Raw genomic sequence first — 20,102 nt, 5'->3', positions numbered from 1 at the left:
CTCATAGATTACCTTAAATTCAAATTAATTGTAAGATAGAGACATTTGTGGAATTGCAAGATGGAAATACTCCTCTAAGGCCATGCTGTCTGGCTAGAGACAGCCAGTGAACCACTTTATGACTGCTGTTGCCTACTTCATTTTTTGCATCCTCTGAATGTTTCAGTTTTAAGCAAGATCTTTGTAAGTTGAAAATACCAGTGTCTTTCTATTTTCCTAGCCTGACAACTTCTACAGTTTAATCAATGCCTTCAGTCTCTTGAAATCTGATATAACAAACATTGAATTTTTTAATCTCTTCCCTAAGTCATCTCCCCATTTTGCCTGGGTACTGTTGAGCAAAGCACATTCTATTATTTCATTTTGTCTCATTGACTTTCCTATAAGGTTAGTTATTGTTTGTATTTTGCTGATTGCTCGAGCATTTACAATATGGATTTTAATTTGCTATAGTATCCTTACAAAGTATATTTTACCTTTTCATGCATAATGTGAGGACTTGAATAGTGCACTTTGCTGCTGCCTGCTCCTCCTATTATGTGCTTTTTGTCCACATACATGGCCTTCATCTACTTCAAAATGTGATTGAGTCACCCTGATACAATGCAATCACTTGCTTGAAGCCATCAATCTCTCACTAAATGAATTTAATTAGAAGGAGTATTTTATGCATTTATACAGCTATTCAGATCCACTTTTCTTCTTTCTCACAGTGCTCCCATCTGGTACAGTTTTCTGTCAGAGTAAAGAACACTTTAACTGCTTCTTCTTCCTCTTCTTCTTCTTCTTCTTCTTCTTCTTCTTCTTCTTCTTCTTCTTCTTCTTCTTCTTCTTCTTCTTCTTCTTCTTCTTCTTCTTCCTCCTCCTCCTCCTCTTCCTCCTCCTCCTCCTCTTCTTCCTTCTCATCTTCCTCCTCCTCTTCTTCTTCCTCTTCTTCCTCCTCCTCTTCTTCCTCCTCTTCTTCCTCATCCTCTTCCTCCACCTCCTTTTTTTCCTTCTTTTCTCTTTTTTTTTAAGAGTAAGTCTGTTGCAACCAATAGTTTCCTAAGGTTTTGTCTGAAAATTTACTTATGTCTAAAAATATTTTTACTTGGTATAGAGCTTTAGTGTTTGTGGTTTTTTAATTTTTTTATTTTATTTACATTTCAGATGATTTTCCCTTTTCGAGACCCCCCACTCCCCGAAAGTCCCATCAGCCCCCAGTGTTTGTGTTTTTAATTACTGAAAGTGTGTCTCTTTTCCATGTGTCTAACTTTTTTTTAATTTTATTTTTCTGTGTGTGATTATACTATAATTAAATTATTTACTACCGTTCCCTTTTCTTCATTCAAACTCTTCCATAAACCACTCATTTTCTTTCCAACTCATGGCTTCTTTTTTTCATTAGTTGTTATTATATGCATATATGTATTTATAATTCTATATGCATATGTATGATGTATATGTGTTTGTATATGATATATATGATCTATATCTCTACACATACATATTCATAAATATAACCTGTTTATATAATGTTACTTGTATGTATGTTTTTAGTGCTTGACCGCATGGTATTGGATAAGCAATTGGTATGCTCTTCCTCGGATAAAACTATCTCTCCTATTCTGAGCAATTTCTTAGTGTTGCCTCTAGTTTTTTGTGTAGGGTTGAGTCCTCATGGGCTACTCCCATATACGTTGGTTTGTCTACTGGTATCATCCTTGCTCAGTTCATGCTCAGACAGTTGTGTTGGTGCAGCTTTATGGGAGTAGCTTCTGACATTCTTTAGATACCCAAATGCATGAAAAAAACACGCTATTCTGCTGGCTCTTACACTCTTTCAGTCCCTTCTTCCTTCATGATCCCTGAGCGTTGGGTGGAGAGTTTGTGTTGTAGACCTATCAGTTGGGACTGGGCTCCCCAGCTCTGCATTTTGAGTGATTTTGGTTTCCTGTAATGGTCTCCAGCTGTTTCAAAGAGAAGTTTCTTTGATAAGGGGTGAAAGCTTTAATTAGCTGCATGTACAAGGACACATATTTAGAATGTAGCTAGGGATGATGCTAATTTAGTTAGGGGCCAGTTGTATGTTCTCTTCCAAGATCCCTAAATTCTCTTTCCTAGGGAGTTGACTGGGATCCTATGACTTGCATTATTTCTGATGATAGATGGATATTTAATGAGTTGTTACAATTTTAACTTAATGTTTTAAGATTTTCATATATGGGTATTGTATTTATACCATTTCTACCCTGTATCTTTTCTGAAACTCTTTCCATGCCCCAGGGCCCTCTCATATTCAGTACCTCTTGTTTAACTATTGTTACATATGTGTGTATGTGTGTGTTTAGCCTGCTGAGTCTTGTATTTAGGGCTGGACAGCCTTTAGGGGCTCATCAGTGGGAAAGAACGATCTTTCCACTCTCAGCAGCCATCATTTGCCTGTAGCTCTTCATCTGGAGATGGAATCTGGGAAGATTTCAGTTGTTCAATTGGTGTTGTTATTGTGACAGTCTTATTTAGACAGCCATGTTGTTGAACATTCATGGCTACAGTTTCCTGTCATGTGTTGAAAACACAGTCACTCAGAAGGCAGACATTCTGTTCTCTGATCTTGCAACCTTCCCTCCCCCTTTTCCATGATGTTTCCTGAACTTTATGCTTACATGTTCTGTCATAGATGCATCAGTTGCTGTTAGGAACCCGACAACCAGCTGTTCTCTGTATTTTCACCATTTGGGATTTCTGTAATGTTCTCCATGTGCTGCAAAAGAACCTTCATTGTTGAGGCGTGAGAACTATGTTTTTGTTTTTTTTTTAATGACCTTTAGTAACAGTTTTTTTTTTTTCCTTTCTGGCTCTCTAAATTGTGTTCTCCCAATCACCCATGTTAACTGTGTGTGTGTGTGTATGTGTGTGTGTGTGTGTGTGTGCATTGTTTTCTTCATGAGTTCCTTGTACCTTTTAAGACCTGTGTAATTGGAGATTTGTTTTGAAGAAAATGTAAAATACTTTTAAACACTGTGCAATCAAATACTTCTTATGTCCTTGTTCCATATTCTGGAATTCAAGTCACATCAATGTGATTTATAAGGTGGTTCCTGCATGTCTACCTTGGGCTGTTTCTATTCATCGGGGCTCTCTTCTCTGCAGTTAGTGAAAGTGTCTCTGTCTAATACATTTTAGGCCCATTCATTAAGTTCAGTACTTGGTGTGTGATTTTTGTTCTGCTCTAAGACATTTGATGTAAATATTTTCTAGTTCCCACTGTTCTCCAACATTACAAACCTTCCTAGAATGCATGTGCATATTTAAAGGCTTAATTCACTTGTTCCACTATCTCTAGGATTTTTGAATGTCATTTTATTCCTGAGTAACCCGACTTAATTATTGTAGGTCATATCCTCAGCAGTTTTTTAATTGGATAGTGAACATGATTAACATAGTATAGAAGAATGTTTGTGTTGTATTTTTCTTATTACTGAATATAAACAATTTGCTGGAGAATTTCCTAGTGGATCAACTGTGTGTTGAGACTGTTTTGCTAGAATTGACTCAGGTTGCTTTAACATGAGGTCTGGTATTATTTTTTAAGTTGGTCACCTGACATTTTAGTGTCTCTACCTTCAAAAGTTACACACCTTGGAATTACCTGGAATTTGTATTTTTCTCCATAACTTCTTGACATAAAAAATTTAAAAAAAGATTATAAAGTTTAAAATCCTTAGGTTCTTGGCAGCTGTTCATTTCGCCAGCTTTGGAGAGTCACACCCTATTTGTTTGAAGCTGAATATTCAGCTGGAAGGTCAAAGGTCCCCTATGAATGCTTTGAGATCTTTTTGTTCTGGCAGCTCACCCTTCTCCAATGCTCCACAAAACAGATCCTCGCTATCCCAGCCAGCATGACCTCCTTTTTCTGTGCCTCCCTCACCCCTGTGCAGCCTTCCCAGTCTGTGCCCTGTATTATAAGGTCAACCTCCCAGAGAGGGCTCTGGTAAATGGCCTCAGGAAGACAGCCAAGCAATTATAGAGATTATACCAGGTTTGTTCTCCACCTTCATTTAAGAACTGTCTCTATACATTATCTAGTGAGAAGCAGAGCAATCCTATTGATCACCAGAAGCAATTGAGAAAAATATTTTTTAAGTTAATGAAGTAAAAGAAACAAAACAATCTCCCCTGCCAAAAAAATTCCAAGAAACATAATATGTACAAACTCCTATTTCTGGATGAAGCGACTTGTAAACCAATGACTTGTGTGGATTTGTATGTGCATGCGTATGCCATTTTCTAGGAAATGTTGAAAGCCAAATCATATCTCATAAACCCGTAAGGATGTTTCAAGACACTTTTGTTAGAGATTTTCAGGAACTATAAATTGATCATTGTAACCTGAAATACAAGCTTGGGAACTGGAAAATACTCATCAATATATTTCTCAAAATATGTAATTTACAAAAATAAAATATAAGCAGATGGTAAATCTCATAAACCAATCAATCAATCATTTGTTTTTTGTTTTTTAATCTTTAACATTATCTAAGGCATCTCCATTAGCTGGTGCTAAACCGGCAATATTTTGAGATGTTTTGATCAATGTATTTCTCTTTCAGTAAAAATTAATAACAATTAAACATTGATCTCATAAAAATAAAGATATGTATGCTTCTTTAACTTACCTTTAGATTTTTTTTTTTTGTATAGGATAAGAATATTTTTTAGGGAAGACTGATACAGTAAATTTCAATATTTTAATAAGCTTGTTGCTTGTATTTTTTTTCTAAAGTTCTAAATTCTGTCCTGATTCCTTGTTCTAAACTATTTTTTATAATCTTACTGCTTTTATTTATCTTTTTATTATTGGATATATTCTTTACTTACATTTCAAATGATTTCCCCTTTCCTTGATCACCCCCTCCCTGAAAGTCCCATAAGCCCTGTTCCCCCATCTACCCCTTCCCACTTCTCTGTCCTTTCCAGGAGGGAATACAAACAGCAGAACAATATCACTAGAACAGCAGGCCTTAGCAGGTGATTGATGTTAAAGGAAATATAAGCATCTAACAGACACTGAAAACTGTTTTGACTTCAGTAGCGATGAGGCCTGTGGCTTAAAACTTGCATTGGAGTTTGAAGACACATTGAAACGCTTTTAAAAAAATAATGTCAAGACGTTACTCATCGGAGGTTCTGTCCACACTCATCATGTATTTCATCTTTTTATAGCTCTTCGAGATGCCAGCAAGCAGTCTATAAACAGTGACTGGAAGATAGAACATTCTGGAGCATTCAGTCTAGCTGGAACTACAGTCCATTACATAAGACGAGGCCTGTGGGAGAAGATCTCTGCCAAAGGTCCCACAACCACCCCGTTACATCTCTTGGTAAGAGGCAGAAAGGGAACAGTGCTGTAAAACCAGCTTCTTACGGAAAGGAAGATCCCTCTCCTTCTACCTCTCCCTCCTTACCTATCTCTCTCTTTCCCTCTCTTCCTTTTCCTCAATCTGTTCTTTAAACATCAAAATTATCAGAACAGCATTTAAAATTGTTTTAGGAGAACTTTAAAATGTTTTAAACTGTGATATCTAAATATAGTAATTATTAAAAGTGGACCAAATATTCTAGGGAGTTAGCAAGCTCATAGTAGAAACAGATCACCGAAGAATAAGGAACCCCTTTTCCTCCTTGTAAACCAGAATGGCTATTCCTCAAGGTAGATAATAGCATGGGAATTACAGCAATCATCATCCATTTAATTGGACTCATCTCTGTCTGTAGAATATGCCTCTGATAAAGTATTGCTTTGAGACGAGAGATTTGGTAAACAGCACTTAGAGCTTTCTGTCTCCCCCATGTCTCTCACTGTTAATCGATTCCGGCACGTGACCATGGACACTGTGCTGTTTGGAACTGTAATGTTCTTCATCATGTAGCAAAGACTAAATGTACATCAAGAGAGAATTGAAAGGGAAAGGACTAGAACAGGGGGACTGTGTCTGGGCCACTGGGTTGTTCACAGGCTTTGATCAAGACATTCAGAGCGGATGGCAAACTACCCAAAAGAGTGAATGAACAGAGTTTTTTGTCCTAGTGTCAAAAGAAATCTAAAATTAAAATACCTCAGCACCTCTCAATATATCCTTGTGGGGAGAACCACTCTGATACAATGAATTCACTTGTTTGTAGTGGCATGTGTCACACTATTTAGCGTCTTCGCTGCATAGTCTTCAGCTATAGACATCTCTGTTGCTTCTTCTAAGATCCAGAGGTTCAAATCACACTGTAGCTCACTGCTGATCTTATTTTCATGGACCTATTATTTGGGTCCCCTTTTAAATATGCTTTCTGATTCCATTGTTTTGTGTCAGAAACAGATCCATATATTTCCCAGAGCTTCCACCTGATATCACTGCTCATGATTTGAATCACTGCTCATGATTTGAATTTCTAGATCTTATATAACTACAGTCTATTTGCATGAATTTGCTGGCATAAAGAGGCAAATTAAGCAGGGTGTGTACTGCCTGTTCAGTATAAATAGAACCTGTTTATTCTGCTTAAGTCTTGGCTCATCAATATTAAGTTCTTTGAATAATCACTTTATGCTTCTCCTCATAATTCCTTTGCATCCTAGTTGATAGTTCCAATTAAGAGATCTGCTCTGCCCTGTGCTGTCCAGAGAAATGAACAAAATATTTCTATATAATGGGTAAACTACACTTAACATCATCTTTGACTGAATCATGTAAAATAATATCAATAACAAGAATTTTTAATGATTTAATATCTGAAAACTACCATACTTGACTGCATTCTATAACCATATGTGGTTTTAACCTACTAAACAAAAAATACAAGACCGAGACTAGTCCCGAGTCTTTGCTTAATATCTGTAAACAGTGTATATCAGATCTCAGAGTAAGAGACATTTCTTGTGACAGAGCCCTTAATCTGACTCGTAATTGCCAAAGCTTTTCCTGGAACCAGGCATCGTAATTGACTCAGTGAGCTGGACCTAAAAGGAGCTATGTGTGTGACCTGGATTTATTTGGTAATCCAAAGGAAACTGTACCTCTGAGATATTTCTCTTTAATGACTATTGCAGATTGAAAGCTGGTCCTGACTTGAAAGGCAGTGTGTGCTGCTGCCGTGCCTCACTGTGCACTCTGGACTGTGGCACACTCACACTTTCCTCTTGCAAAGAGTTCTGCCAGAGTCAGATGGTTCATGAAAGAGCTCGTGGCTTTGTGGCCATCACTCAGTTTCAAACAGTGTTAGATGCTCAATGCCGTTTGTAGTTCTAGCAATGAAAAGGTAGCTTATGAAGAAAAAATGGATTGTTTTCATATGATTAAGTAGGGTAGGGTAGCAGATAAGTGTATTAATATGGTCATTTCACTAAATTTAAAATTATATGATGGTATTGTCATAAAAATTTAAAAAATGTAAACTTTCACTCTTCATTAGGTTGAATGTAACTTAGAATCGGCAACATCTGATGAAATATTTAAGCTAGAATCAGTATTGTGATGTCCTCTGATTTGGTGCCTAGTAGGCTTCACATTTGTGAACTTGAAAACCATTAATTACAGTATTCAGATAATGTTCATAATGTCAATATGTCAGCTCCATAATCCACGCATCAATTAAATATAATGTAGTCCTCCTTTTAATATGGTGAACAAAACCTGAGAGAAAGAAAAGTTCAGTTGCTTTGTTCATACTTAAGCTTGGACTCATTTGATGTTTTTGCAAGTTGTGTTAAGCCCGATTCACCTATAATTAGAACCAATGTAGACAAAGGTTAACAGTCAATATGCCTTCCCACACATGTAAGTTAATATATTAATAATATAATAATTAATATATTAATATACAATAGTCTATATACTATTATATTTATATATTTATATTATATTTATTTACTTAATATATTTATATAATAATCTATTGTTATTATATAAAATATTTCTATATATATATATAGAAATGTTTTATGCATCAGCTGTTCACACAGATTGTTAGATCCATAGACAATTCCATATTTAGACATATTCCATGTGGTTACATTTAACATATTTTATGAAAACAAATTTCTGCAAAACATACATATTTATTCTCCTTTGTTTAATATATATGTACAATTACACATATGTGTGTGTGTGTGTGTGTGTAAAATTTCTGTATAATATCCATGATGATCCCTTTCTGACCTTGATTTTGGATACCACTGAAAGCCAAAATAGTATAGCCTCTAACTGTGACTCAGCACAATGTTGACCCAAACTCATGGACATTGGACTATTATAGTTTACTAAATTCTTTGTGTATAACAATGCTGTTACTAACCTAATGTTTATTTCAAATCCATTTAAACATACACATTGCCAAAATTCTAAGATAGTAATAGTATAAATAAGCAGAGAACAAAGAATCACCCTTCTAGTGAATCGGAAGTTCAGTACCATTACTAATAGTGATCTCTAGTCTGCAACCTTACCCTGTCTCTTAGCTAAGGTTTCCATTGCTTTCATAAAACACAACATAAAGAAACATAGACAGAAAGTCTGGTTCTGTTTTAGTTCAGTTCACGCGTGTTTACAATCTCAGGACTCACTCCATCTCTGAGATAAGGCAGGGCATGAACTGAGGGCAAGAACTTGGAAACGGGAACTGAAGCAGAGGCAGTGCCGCTCAGTGGTTTGCTCCTCCTGGCCTGCTTTACAGCTTTTCCTTTACAAGAAGGACTCCCTGCCATGGTGCTGCCAGGCACAGTAGACTGGGCCCTCCCGCAACCATAATTGTCTTAGTCAGGGTTTCTATTCCTGCACAAACATCATGACCAAGAAGCAAGTTGGGGAGGAAAGGGTTTATTGAGCTTACACTTCCATGTTGCAGTTCGTCACTAAAGGAAGTCAGGACTGGAACTCAAGCAGGTCAGGAAGCAGGAGCTGATGCAGAGGCCACGGAGGGATGTTTCTTACTGGCTTGCTTCCCCCTGGCTTGCTCAGCCTGCTCTCTTATAGAACCCAAGAGCACCAGCCCAGGGTACCAAGGGGTACCACCCACAAGGGGCTCCCCCCCTTGATCACTAATTGAGAAAATGTCTCACAGTTGGATCTCATGGAGGCACTTCCCCAAATGAAACTCCTTTCTCTGTGATAACTCCAGCCTGTGTCAAGTTGACACACAAAACCAGTCAGTACAATTGACCCTTTGTCAACTTGACACACAAACACATCACTATTAAGCCTCAACCCTTACTTTCTTATTCATCCCCAAGATCTAAATTACTTTAAAAGTCCCACAGTCTTTACATATTAAAAGTTCAATTACCTTAAATTGTCCAATATCTTTAAAATTCAAAGTCTTTTCAAAGTTCAAAGTCTTTTAACTGTGAGCTCCACTAAAATACTTTCTTCCTTTAAGAGGGAAACATATCAGGGCACAGTCACAACCAAAAGCAAAACTCAAACTCCAAATGTCCAATGTCTGGGATCCAACTCACAATCTTCCGGGCTCCTCCAAGGGCGTGGGTCACTTCTCCAGCTCTGCCCTTTGTAGCACACAGCTTGTCTTCTAGGCTCCAGCTGCCTGTACTCCACTGCTGCTGCTGTTCTTGGTAGTCATCGCATGGTACTGGCATCTCCAAAATGTTGCTATCTTCCACTGTAATTAGGCTTCACCAATAGCCTCTCATAGGCTCTCTTCATGGTGACAAGCCTCTGCTCCTATGCATGACCTCTTCAAGTCTTGGGCCATCAATTGCAACTGAGGCTGCACCTTCACCAATGGCCTTCCATGGCCTCTCACTGTGCCAAGAGCCTCAGCTGCTCTTCATGACTCCTTCATACCTTTAAAACCAGTACCATCTTGGTGACTCTTACACAGTACCAAGTCCAGCCACAGCACAAAATACAACTGTGGCTATCTCTGGAACACAGCCTCTGTGCTCTCAGAAAACACTTCCCAAAAGATTTCACCTCAGTGATGCTGGTCTCTTCTTAATCACAGCTAATTTCTTAGCTCCAGCTAACCAGCATCAATAGTCCCAGTAACACAAAGGTTTGCTTTAGTGGTTCTGGTATCTTGTTACTCACAGCTGATTCTTCAGTCCTAGCTAACCAAAACCACAGAATCTTCACAATCAAAACATGGCCCCTTTAAAAGTCTTTAATCTTCCCTCTGAAATTTCACAAGCCAGACCTCCATTTTCTGCAATGTTCTCAATGTTATCTTCCAAGCTCCTACAGAACATTCCACAGAGCTCTTAACACTGAATGGATCATCTAGCTCAAAGTTCCAAAGTCCTTCCACAGTCCTCCCCAAAACATGGTCAGGTTGTTACAGGAATACCCCCACTACGCTGGTACCAATTTGTCTTAGTCAGGGTTTCTATTCCTGCACAAACATCATGACCAAGAAGCAAGTTGGGGAGGAAAGGGTTTATTGAGCTTACACTTCCACGCTGCTGTTCATCACTAAAGGAAGTCAGGACTGGAGCTCAAGCAAGTCAGGAAGCAGGAGCTGATGCAGAGGCCATGGAGGGATGTTCCTTACTGGCTTGCTTCTCCTGGTTTGCTCAGCCTGCTCTCTTATAGAAACCAAGACTACCAGCCCAGGGATGGTACCACCCACAAGGGGCACTCCCCCTTGATGACTAACTGAGAAAATGCCTCACAGTTGGATCTCATGGAGGCACTTCCCCAACTGAAACTCCTTTCTCTGTGATAACTCCAGCCTGTGTCAAGTTGACACACAAAACCAGCCAATACAATAATTAATCATGAAAAACACTCCACAGCCTTGACTACAGACCATGTTTGCGCAGACACTTTCTCAGCTGAGGGTCCCTCTTCTTGAATGACAAGCTATATCAAGTTGGCATAAAACCAGATAGACACAGGACATTGATAGACTTTTTCCATCTTTTTTTTTAAATATAAAAGCAGAAAATCCAAGACTGATTTTTCTATCTTGACATTAGATGCAACACACATTCCTGCACCCTTGAACACATTGTGTGTATGTATCATGTATAGATATAGCTATCTATATAGGTATAGGTGTTTAGATATATCATATGTCATACTTTGGGAGCAGTCAGCCAAATGAAAACAAAATGGTCAGATATTTCTGGATTCATTCCAATGAGCTTTTGTCATGATATATTTACATCACATGTGACTCTCCTAACTTTGTAAAGGTATAGCCTATGAAATATTTAAAAGTAACATTACACAATTGCTATAAATCAAAGATATATGTTCATTGTGCCTTTAGTATTTTTAAATATCAATATCATTGCAGATTTTTCTCATTGAATGTCTTCTATTTAAATCACATTCTGTAATCATTCTGTATGCCACAGGTACTCCTATTTCAAGATCAGAATTACGGTCTTCACTATGAATATACTGTTCCATCAGACCCACTTCCAGACAATCAGAGCTCTAAGGAGCCGGGACCTCTCTTCATGTGGACACACGCAGGCTGGGGGGATTGCAATGCCACGTGTGGAGGAGGTGAAGAATATTTAAACTTCCAACTTATCAAAACTTCAGTCGTTTTCTGGTTAATCCTGATAATTACAATAGATTGAAAATCTCTGATTTGAAGTTGTAGAATCCATAAAGGTTTACAAACTATATTCCATAGAATGTGTGAACAAACTGAATATCTGAACTATTTCATGGGGAAAGTCTGACTTAAAGTGAAAGGGCCACTGACTACTATCCTATTTAATTCCATGTTCCTGGTTGTTATATGTATTATGTAGGGAGTCATGTGTCTGTTTACAGTATACCAGGTTCCAGAGACACCACTCAGGCTCTGCTGTGCATTCTGCTACTACCAGCATCTGATACATACTTTCGTCAAAGCTGGATACGAAATTAAATCACAAAAATAAGTTGCTTTCCAATATACAATCACACTGAAGAAGAAGTCATGGAAACAACACCTTTCACAATACAATCAGCTAGTATAAAATATCTTGGGGTAACTCTAATCAAGCAAATGAAAGACTTGTATGATAAAAACTTTAAGACACTGAAAAAAGTACTTAAAGAAGATAACAGAACACAGAAAGATCTCCCATGATCATGGACTTGTAGGGTTGATACAGTAAAAATATCCATATTGTCAAAAGTAATCTATAGATTCAGTGTGATCCCCATAAAAATCCCAACACAATTCATTACAGATCTTGAAAGGACAGTTTTCAGTTTCATATGGAATACACACACATGTGCATACATGTACACACACACACATGTGCATGTGCACATGATAGCTAAAACTATCATGAATAAAAAAAGTAAACCTTGAGGTATTATGGTATCTGACCTTAAATTGTACTACAGAGTTATAGTAATAAAAACAGCATGGTATTGGACCAAAAAAATTAAAAATCTTAAAATCTCTCAATTCTAAGATATACCATAAAACATATGAACTGAATGAATGAATGAATGTTTTAACAGAGTCATATTGTTTTTGTTTGTGTTCTACAACTATATACATATGCGTGCAAAGTAAAATATTTAATCCCCCGTTTTCCAGGCTTACTAATTCTAAACTGTATCCCCATGACCCTTGAATATATAAGCACCCACAATTGGGCTCACTGTTTTCTAGGTTTATATTGCATATCAGGAGGCAAATGAACAAATGGTTGCAGCATAAAGTGTGTGAGTGGGAAATCTCTGAGTCTGACCATTTCCAGAGGAGATTCTGTGCCCAGAGACCTCGAGTATAGCCCGCCCCTTCTCTCATTTTCGTTCATTAACAGTTTGAACAGCTGCATGAAGCAGATGCCTCTGAAGGATAAAAGGAGGTCTTCAGTGTGTAGAGTTATGACAGATAGGCAGTAAACAGGATATGAAAGGGGTTTGTGCCAGGAGCTGAGTCATCTGTTTTCTGGGTAATAAAACTCTCCGAACTCATAGCCTAAATGTCCCTAATGGGGGTGAGGAGGGCACTGGAAAAAACTGACATATCTGTCAGGAGGGTAACCGGGACAGGAGAACCATAAAATAGAAGTACATATCAACCAAGCTGCATGGACATGCGCTAAGCACTAAAACAAGACAAGCAGTTGAGGAGGATGCGCAGGAGAGGTGAGGAGGGGGCAGGTGCATCGTAAACTAGGTTTTCAGAAAAGCCCTCCACCAAAGTCAGGCTGCATCAGATTTTTACGGGTGAGGGCCAGCTGTAGCTGTGATGAGCTCAGGGTGAATGGGAGCAGTATAGCTGGATGAGCAGAGAACTGTGAGGACCTTTGTGCCACCCTAGAGGGGTTAGGATGGAATGATCAGAGTCTTCAGGTATAAAACTACCCGTCTGATTCTCAGCTGAAAGTGAACTAGACAGGGCAGAGGTGCAGATGAAGCTCTGCAGCAGTCGAGAGGCAGGTTAGTAAATCTGCTTGGAAGCAGTAGACAAGGAGAACCGATAAGTAGTTCTCCTGAGCTAAGTGTTAAGATGTGAGAGACTGCGCGACTGAGATGGCTTTTACAAATGACAGGCTAAAATCACCATTAACTGAAGGAAGGTCTGGAATGCCAGGGTTAGGAGGAATTGAGGGTTTGAGAGCTTCAATAAAAGTTAGAGATACCCGTTGGCCTTAATGTGATGTCAAGTAAGCAGTTGGAGATATAAGTCGGATGGGGGAAGGAGGAATATTAAGCGACTGATATACAACGTATGGGTAATGTATTAGAATGATGAGACTAGATGGGGCCACCTGAGGAGTGGCTGAAGGCACAGAGAAAGCTGTGAGAAGATTGACAACTGGGAGGTTCTGTCATTGAGAGCCAGAGAGATGAGGAGAAAGCAGCCACGCAGATTACAATGAGCAGGTTACAAGCAGATTACAATGAGCAGAAAGCAAGTGCGGAAGAAATGGCACTGCTGTCTGTAAGGCAAATGAGAAATGTGTTACAGAAAGGAAAGAAGAACCATCTGCCAAAATCTACCAAGTAACAGTGGGAATGGAGACTTGATCAGCATTAATGTTTTGATGTGTTGTGTTCCTTAGATGTGAAACTAGGAGTTCAATTGCTAACCCTCTGTGGTGGTTTGAATATACTTGGCCCAGGGAGTGTCACTTAGGGAGTGTGGTACTCTGGGATGGGCTTGGAGAGACCCTCATTCTATCTGCGGGGATGTCAGTCTTATCCTAGCAGCCTTCAGATAAAGATGTAGAACTCTCAGCTCCTCCCACACTGTGCTTCCTGGACGCTGCCATGCTTCTACCTTGATGATAATGGACTGACAATCTGAACCTGTAAGCCAGCCTCAATTAGATGTTGTCCTTATAAGAGTTGCCTTGGTCATGGTATCTCTCTACAGCAATGGAAACCCTAACTAAGGCACTCTCTAAAATTAATTTCAATCCTATATTTGGCTAAAAAAGGCTACATAGAATGAATTTCTAAGAAAATAACAGAATAACAACATTATAACATTGATGGGCCTATCAATGTCCTGCCACGGGAGGGAAGGGACTCCCGAGCCTCCATCTCTTCCTTAGAACCCATAGACAGCAATTACTGAAGAAGGAGAGGCATTTCTTTAGTGCTGCAGCCACTGGTGAGATAATTGTGGTTCTGAATAAGACCCCCTTCTCCACACCCATCTGGGCAACTATAATAAAACTTCCTGGATTGCACAACCAAAGTCATGAAAACAAAATGCAAACTAGTTAGAAAGAGGAAAGGACCTATGAGGGGAGAGGAGAGGAAGAGAGACAGGAGCGAAAATGATTAAAATACTTTAATTTGTGTGTTAAAAACACAATAAGACAAAATATAAAAAATGTCAAAGAGAAAATACAATAATTAAAGGCAGGAACTCTTAATTCAATAAATGTTGCTGAAAGAAGAGAGAAGCAAATGTGGCAGTAGCTGGAGGGGATTACAGTCAAAGAGCCCTGTTTTCATTGTTGGTTCCAATAAGAAGGCATTGCACATCTTTTGTCAATGTGCGTTTTCTAGAGGAGCACATCCAACTAGGAGAGAGTGAGAAATTGCTGAAACTATATCAAGATGGAACAGGAAGGAATGAAATGAGTAAATTGGCATCACAAAACCATAGACAGCCTAGTACTAGTTCCAGGAGAACACACAGTGTGGGGCTACAGTGGTTCACCTTCAGCTGTATCCACTGTCCCACAAAGGCCACTCTGCTGAGAGCGGAGGGTGACAAGGGACATAGGGAGTCTTTGGAAAGAGAAATTTGAAGTGGCTACTTAGAAAAAAAACAGGAAGAATAGAATTGTCACTAATTAGCTGGGTGGGTATCTTTAGGTCAGATTACAAATCATGGGTCTCCAATGCAAAGTTCTTCGAGGGCTATTCTCGGGCATATTTTATGGTGTTCAGCCTCTTGCAGCAACTGGTGTTCAACAGGAAGGAAGAGTATCAGCAGTATGTGCTCTCATGCAGAGCTTGGTGGTAGTACTTTGTCTAGTATGGTGCTTTGAAGGAGATATCCTCCATAAGTCTCAGACCCTTGAATACATGGTCCCCAGTGCTTGCTGAGGAAGTACCACTGGGGTCAACTTTAAGGTCTTAAAAGCTTCCCACATGCCTCTCTCTACTTCCTGCTTGCAGTTTAGGACCTGAGCTCTCAGCCGCTGCTGCTCCAGCCACCTGCTGCCTGCTACCTCCACTCCACCATCATATACTCTAACATTCTGACATCCCAAGCCCCAAATAAACTTTTTCTGTAAGTTGTCATTGTCACAATGTTCGTTTAGAGCAACAGAAAAGTAACTAATCCAAACAGTAAGCCCCAGTTTCTCCATCTTGTTCATTGGCTGGCCAGTGGTGCATCGTGGGCCTGGACTCCTAGACTGGACTAGAGACATTTTGCTCTAAATACTTAACAGTTTCCTGGAACTCTCAGTGAGCAGGACTTGCTGTTTCTTTTCTGTAGCTTCTTATTCTTCAACCTCTTTTTCTGTTTCACTCAACAGCTGTTGTCTCTCCTGTTTTTGCTGTGGCTGCTCTCTCAAACTGTTCAACTGCTTCTTATAGCTGCTGACAGCAGTCACCATGTAGAAGACAGCAACTCCAGTTCCTTCCCTGTTGCTGCTATTGCTGCTGCTATCAGCTGAAAGTCTTGAGATCTCTTTTGCAGCTGTCAATACATCTGACCAGTCTGCTGCTTCAGCAGCTTGGCCTGTTAGCTGCTTATCTGTCATTGCTGAGTCTTTCTTGACCTTTTCTATTAGAAGGTGGGCAAGCGCTGACCATTCAAGAGAATCTTTGCATTAGGACTAATGTTGCAATGCCACAGGGGGTCTCTTCGAAGGATGTTTCTCGGCCAGCTTACAAGGTAGGGGTGAACAATTCTGTATGCAGAGAATTGGTGTATCCATCAATCACAGAAAACTCTCATGCAAATGAAGATTTATGTTTGCTCCAATCATGACTTCCCCTTTTCAGTGTTAATGACAGCAGTCCCTCCACTAAGCCACTAGGGGAAGTTTTCCCTTCTAACATAGAGAAATGCCTCAGAGTGCCCTGAAGCTCCCTAAGGTTCGTGCTATTAAAAAGTCATTAGAAAGTGATTGAAGCAGTCCTAGCTGGGTTTCACATTTAGCAGAGCAGTTAAGGTCATTATGTTTCTTTAAGGTCTTCATGGTATGTTCAGAGTGTCTGTGTTGGCATAAGGGGTGTTGCTTGAGTGCTAGAACTTATGCCCAAAAATAGAAAGGAGAGTGATCAGCTTTTATAGTATTAGAAATTCAAATTGCCCTAGCCATCTGTGTTGTTGCTTGCTTACAAGAAAAATTAGCACTAAATGTATAATAGGAAGTTAATGTATTATCAACACTGATTAATTTTAACCAAATTAAGTTTTGATGATGGTTAATATCTGGGCAATGCCCCAGGGAGAGGCTGGTTCTTTCATCTGTTTCTGAATGGAAACAGGTATTTTGGTCTGTGGGTAGCACTGATGGTCCAGTTGAATTCCAAAGTTGTGAATTTATCATGACTCCAGTCCCTATGATGGTATAGCTGTATATAGTTTGCAAATAAATACTCTTACAGAGCAAAATTGAAATTTTTCAAGTGAATCTGACAGCAGTGGTAGATGATGGCCTGATGCTACAGATGTTGAGTACAAAATGGAGGAAACTTACGCTGCAAGGACTTGGAGGATATTGAGGAGGTAGGGTTAAGGGTTATAGGACCAGTCTGGATTTTAGAAACTGACATTCTTCACATACACTCACAGGATGGTAACACAAGATGATAGAAAGTAGAGCAGTGATTATGGAAGTAACCCACAGTGGTTAGTGGAATATCAGAAAGGTATTGTAGCCATTAAAGGGAAATTCATCCTGTTCTGAAGAAAAGAAAACCAGGAACCGAGAACACAGGACTTGGAAAATCATTCAGACTAATTGGAGAAGCTCTGTAAGAGCATTGTCAAAGACAAAACAACAAGAAGCTGGGAGCCAACATCCACAAGCAAAGAAAGAGAGTGGCCCAGAGGCTGTCGCCTGACTACAAGAAGGGTAGGGCTATGGTGGCCCAAAGCCAGAGATGTAGGAATCAGAAATTGAACAGGGTCTTGTTGATAATTCTAAAGCACATTCTATCTAGATCCAAAAGCACTGTTTATGAACAAGAAAATGTTTCTGTTGGTGAAGGCAGCATGGAAATCAAGACAAGAAACAGTGCATTAAGGGAGTACAGAAGCCCAATGGGGCATCCAGGGGTACAGATATAATACAGTATGTCAGGGTGGACTCTGACAAGTCCATTTCAAATCACTGTTTAGGTTGGAACATCTTATCAGTCATCATTGCCACAAGGAAATTTCCTTCCTCACTTGATCCCAATATCACCATGCCTTAAGATCCCCCACATTCCTAGTCCTCCATCTCACACCCATCCAAGTCTCTGTTCTTCTGCCTGTCATTTCTTTATATGGTCATCTACATTAAGGGATTCTGCTTCCATTCAACAGACAAAAGAAGGGATAGAGAGAGGTGGGGGGAGAAAAGACAAGGCCAATAGAAGCAAATATCCCAAATAAAAGTGCGCACTTGCAAATTCTCTTTAATGCAACTCCAGTATTTAATCATATATGTATTCTACATATAGGTAATCATATGTGTTTCCTATTTCATATAATAAAGGAACTGATAATCTACCTCATCACTGAGAAAACAGACATCAAATCTTTTTTATACTCAAAAAATCTAGACAGGGAAGGGCTTGCCCACTGCAGAATATTTTCTTTCCTTTTCTCTGCAGTTGTGTTCTGATGAAAGCGGCGTCAAAATTTGTTAAATACAATGTGTGATTCTTTAGCTTGAAAAGTGAATCCTTTAAGGATAATGGTTTTTTCTATGGGTCTTTGGATATTTTGTCAATTGCTAAACATCAAGCAGTCGAGATTAACTTTGAGTTTCTGAGTCAGTGGGAACATGAAATATTCTTCAACGTGAGTTAATTTTCTAGTGTGAGAGACGGGGATGCATAGAGAATAGTGATATTTCAGTATCACATCATGTAGGGGGCATCAGGATTAGAGTCTAGAACATCTAAATTCAAGGTTTTCTCTTTCTCACATTCCTTTCAAGGGTAGCTTGGAGTCTTCATATAGCCCCTTCCTGGTAGAAGATAGTGTTCTTCATTGGCCATTCAGAATCTCTTTGGATTCAGAAAGATGCTTGAATATACACAGTTAGATAACACCGTAGCCATCTGTATTTTCATTTTCCCAGGTTGGTTTTATAAAATGTCACCACTACATGTAGCCCATGTAGGCTCTGTTGTTTGTTTGTTTGTTTGTTTGTCTCTCTCTCTTGCTCTCTATGTGTGTGTGTGTGTGTGTGTGTGTGTGTGTACATGTGCATGCACACGCATAAATCTTCTCTGGATGGAGTTCCACCATTCACTCAACAGTTTTTAATAATAATCTCAATGTTAATAGCGCACATATTCATCTCTATGCCAAAATATTTCTGGAATTTTGGATAGTATTTCCCTTTTCAGTTCACAAAGTGTATGATTTCAGGAATGGCATCATCTCTAACATTGCTTTGTTGAATTTATTGCCAGAGAGAAATTTGTCACCTTCCAGCAGATTCATGAATTCAGTCAGCATGGGTTCAAAGCCCAGAACATTAAAAGCAGGTTCCCAGCAGTTACCTTCAACAAAACAAGGAGAAATAATACCATCATCTCAGTCTCTTAAGCAGAGCAAATACCATCCCTGAGGAATATCACCTTCCAGTGTTTGATGGTTCTCCTAATTGTGTTGTGTAGAACTAATTATACAGTAGTAAGTGGAGAAAAGAAATAAAAATGGATTGTGCTGTCCAGTTAAATTTTATCACAATTATCTTAAGCTGTGTTTTAACATTGTAACTCAAGCTAAATTTAATTCATTATGATTATTAATTTTATTAATGTCAAGTTTATTGATCAAGTTTATAAATGATCAGTTATTACAAAATACAAAAAAAAAAAAAAAAAACCCAAGACATTATTAAGGGATTCTGTAAGATCAATACTACCTAAATAGTGCTGGCATACCTTTCCAACAATTTGGAACATAACACTGTGTGTGTGTGTGTGTGTGTGTGTGTGTGTGTGTGTGTGTGGTATGGAGGGAAAGAAAGAAAGATAAAGTCATATGGGTGGTGCACACTCACTGATAAAAGCTCCGTCCTGTGCTTTATAAAAACTGAGTTACTGGTACAGTGGAGGGAGGGAGTGGAAAATGGTGGAGGGATTTTGACTGTGAGGAAAGGGGCAGGCATTGCAGAAAGAGAGGAAGGAAGGAGAGATGAATGTCAGAAATATATTTAAAAAGCAAAAAGAAAGCACTACTTTGTAAGCTTGCTTAGAGATAGACAAAATATTTTTATGCATTCTACTCTCTCTCTCTCTCTCTCTCACACACACACACACACACACACTCTCTCTCTCTCTCTCTCTCTCTCTCTCTCTCACACACACACACACACACACACACACACAAACTTGAAAATCTAAGTATCAGGTGTAGGGAACCTTTCTTTAGGCTGTTGGTCCAAGAAGACCCTCCCCCCACACACACACATACACTAAACAATACACTATTACTCTTGT

At 39.0% G+C, this 20,102-nt stretch overlaps 1 protein-coding gene across 1 annotated transcript in view; it reads left to right on the top strand.

Moving 5' to 3' along the window:
- The window catches only part of Adamts19 (ADAM metallopeptidase with thrombospondin type 1 motif 19), a 201,116-nt gene that overhangs the window by 145,632 nt on the left and 35,382 nt on the right, over positions 1-20,102 (top strand). The window contains exons 17-18 of the mRNA XM_052155432.1: positions 5,206-5,363; positions 11,351-11,504. Coding sequence (XP_052011392.1) covers positions 5,206-5,363; positions 11,351-11,504 — 312 coding nt within the window. The remainder of the gene's footprint in view (positions 1-5,205; positions 5,364-11,350; positions 11,505-20,102) is intronic.

This window comes from Apodemus sylvaticus, chromosome 13 (assembly GCF_947179515.1).
Source record: "Apodemus sylvaticus chromosome 13, mApoSyl1.1, whole genome shotgun sequence".
Classification (NCBI taxonomy): domain Eukaryota; kingdom Metazoa; phylum Chordata; class Mammalia; order Rodentia; family Muridae; genus Apodemus; species Apodemus sylvaticus.
This window is presented reverse-complemented; position numbering and strand designations above follow the sequence as displayed.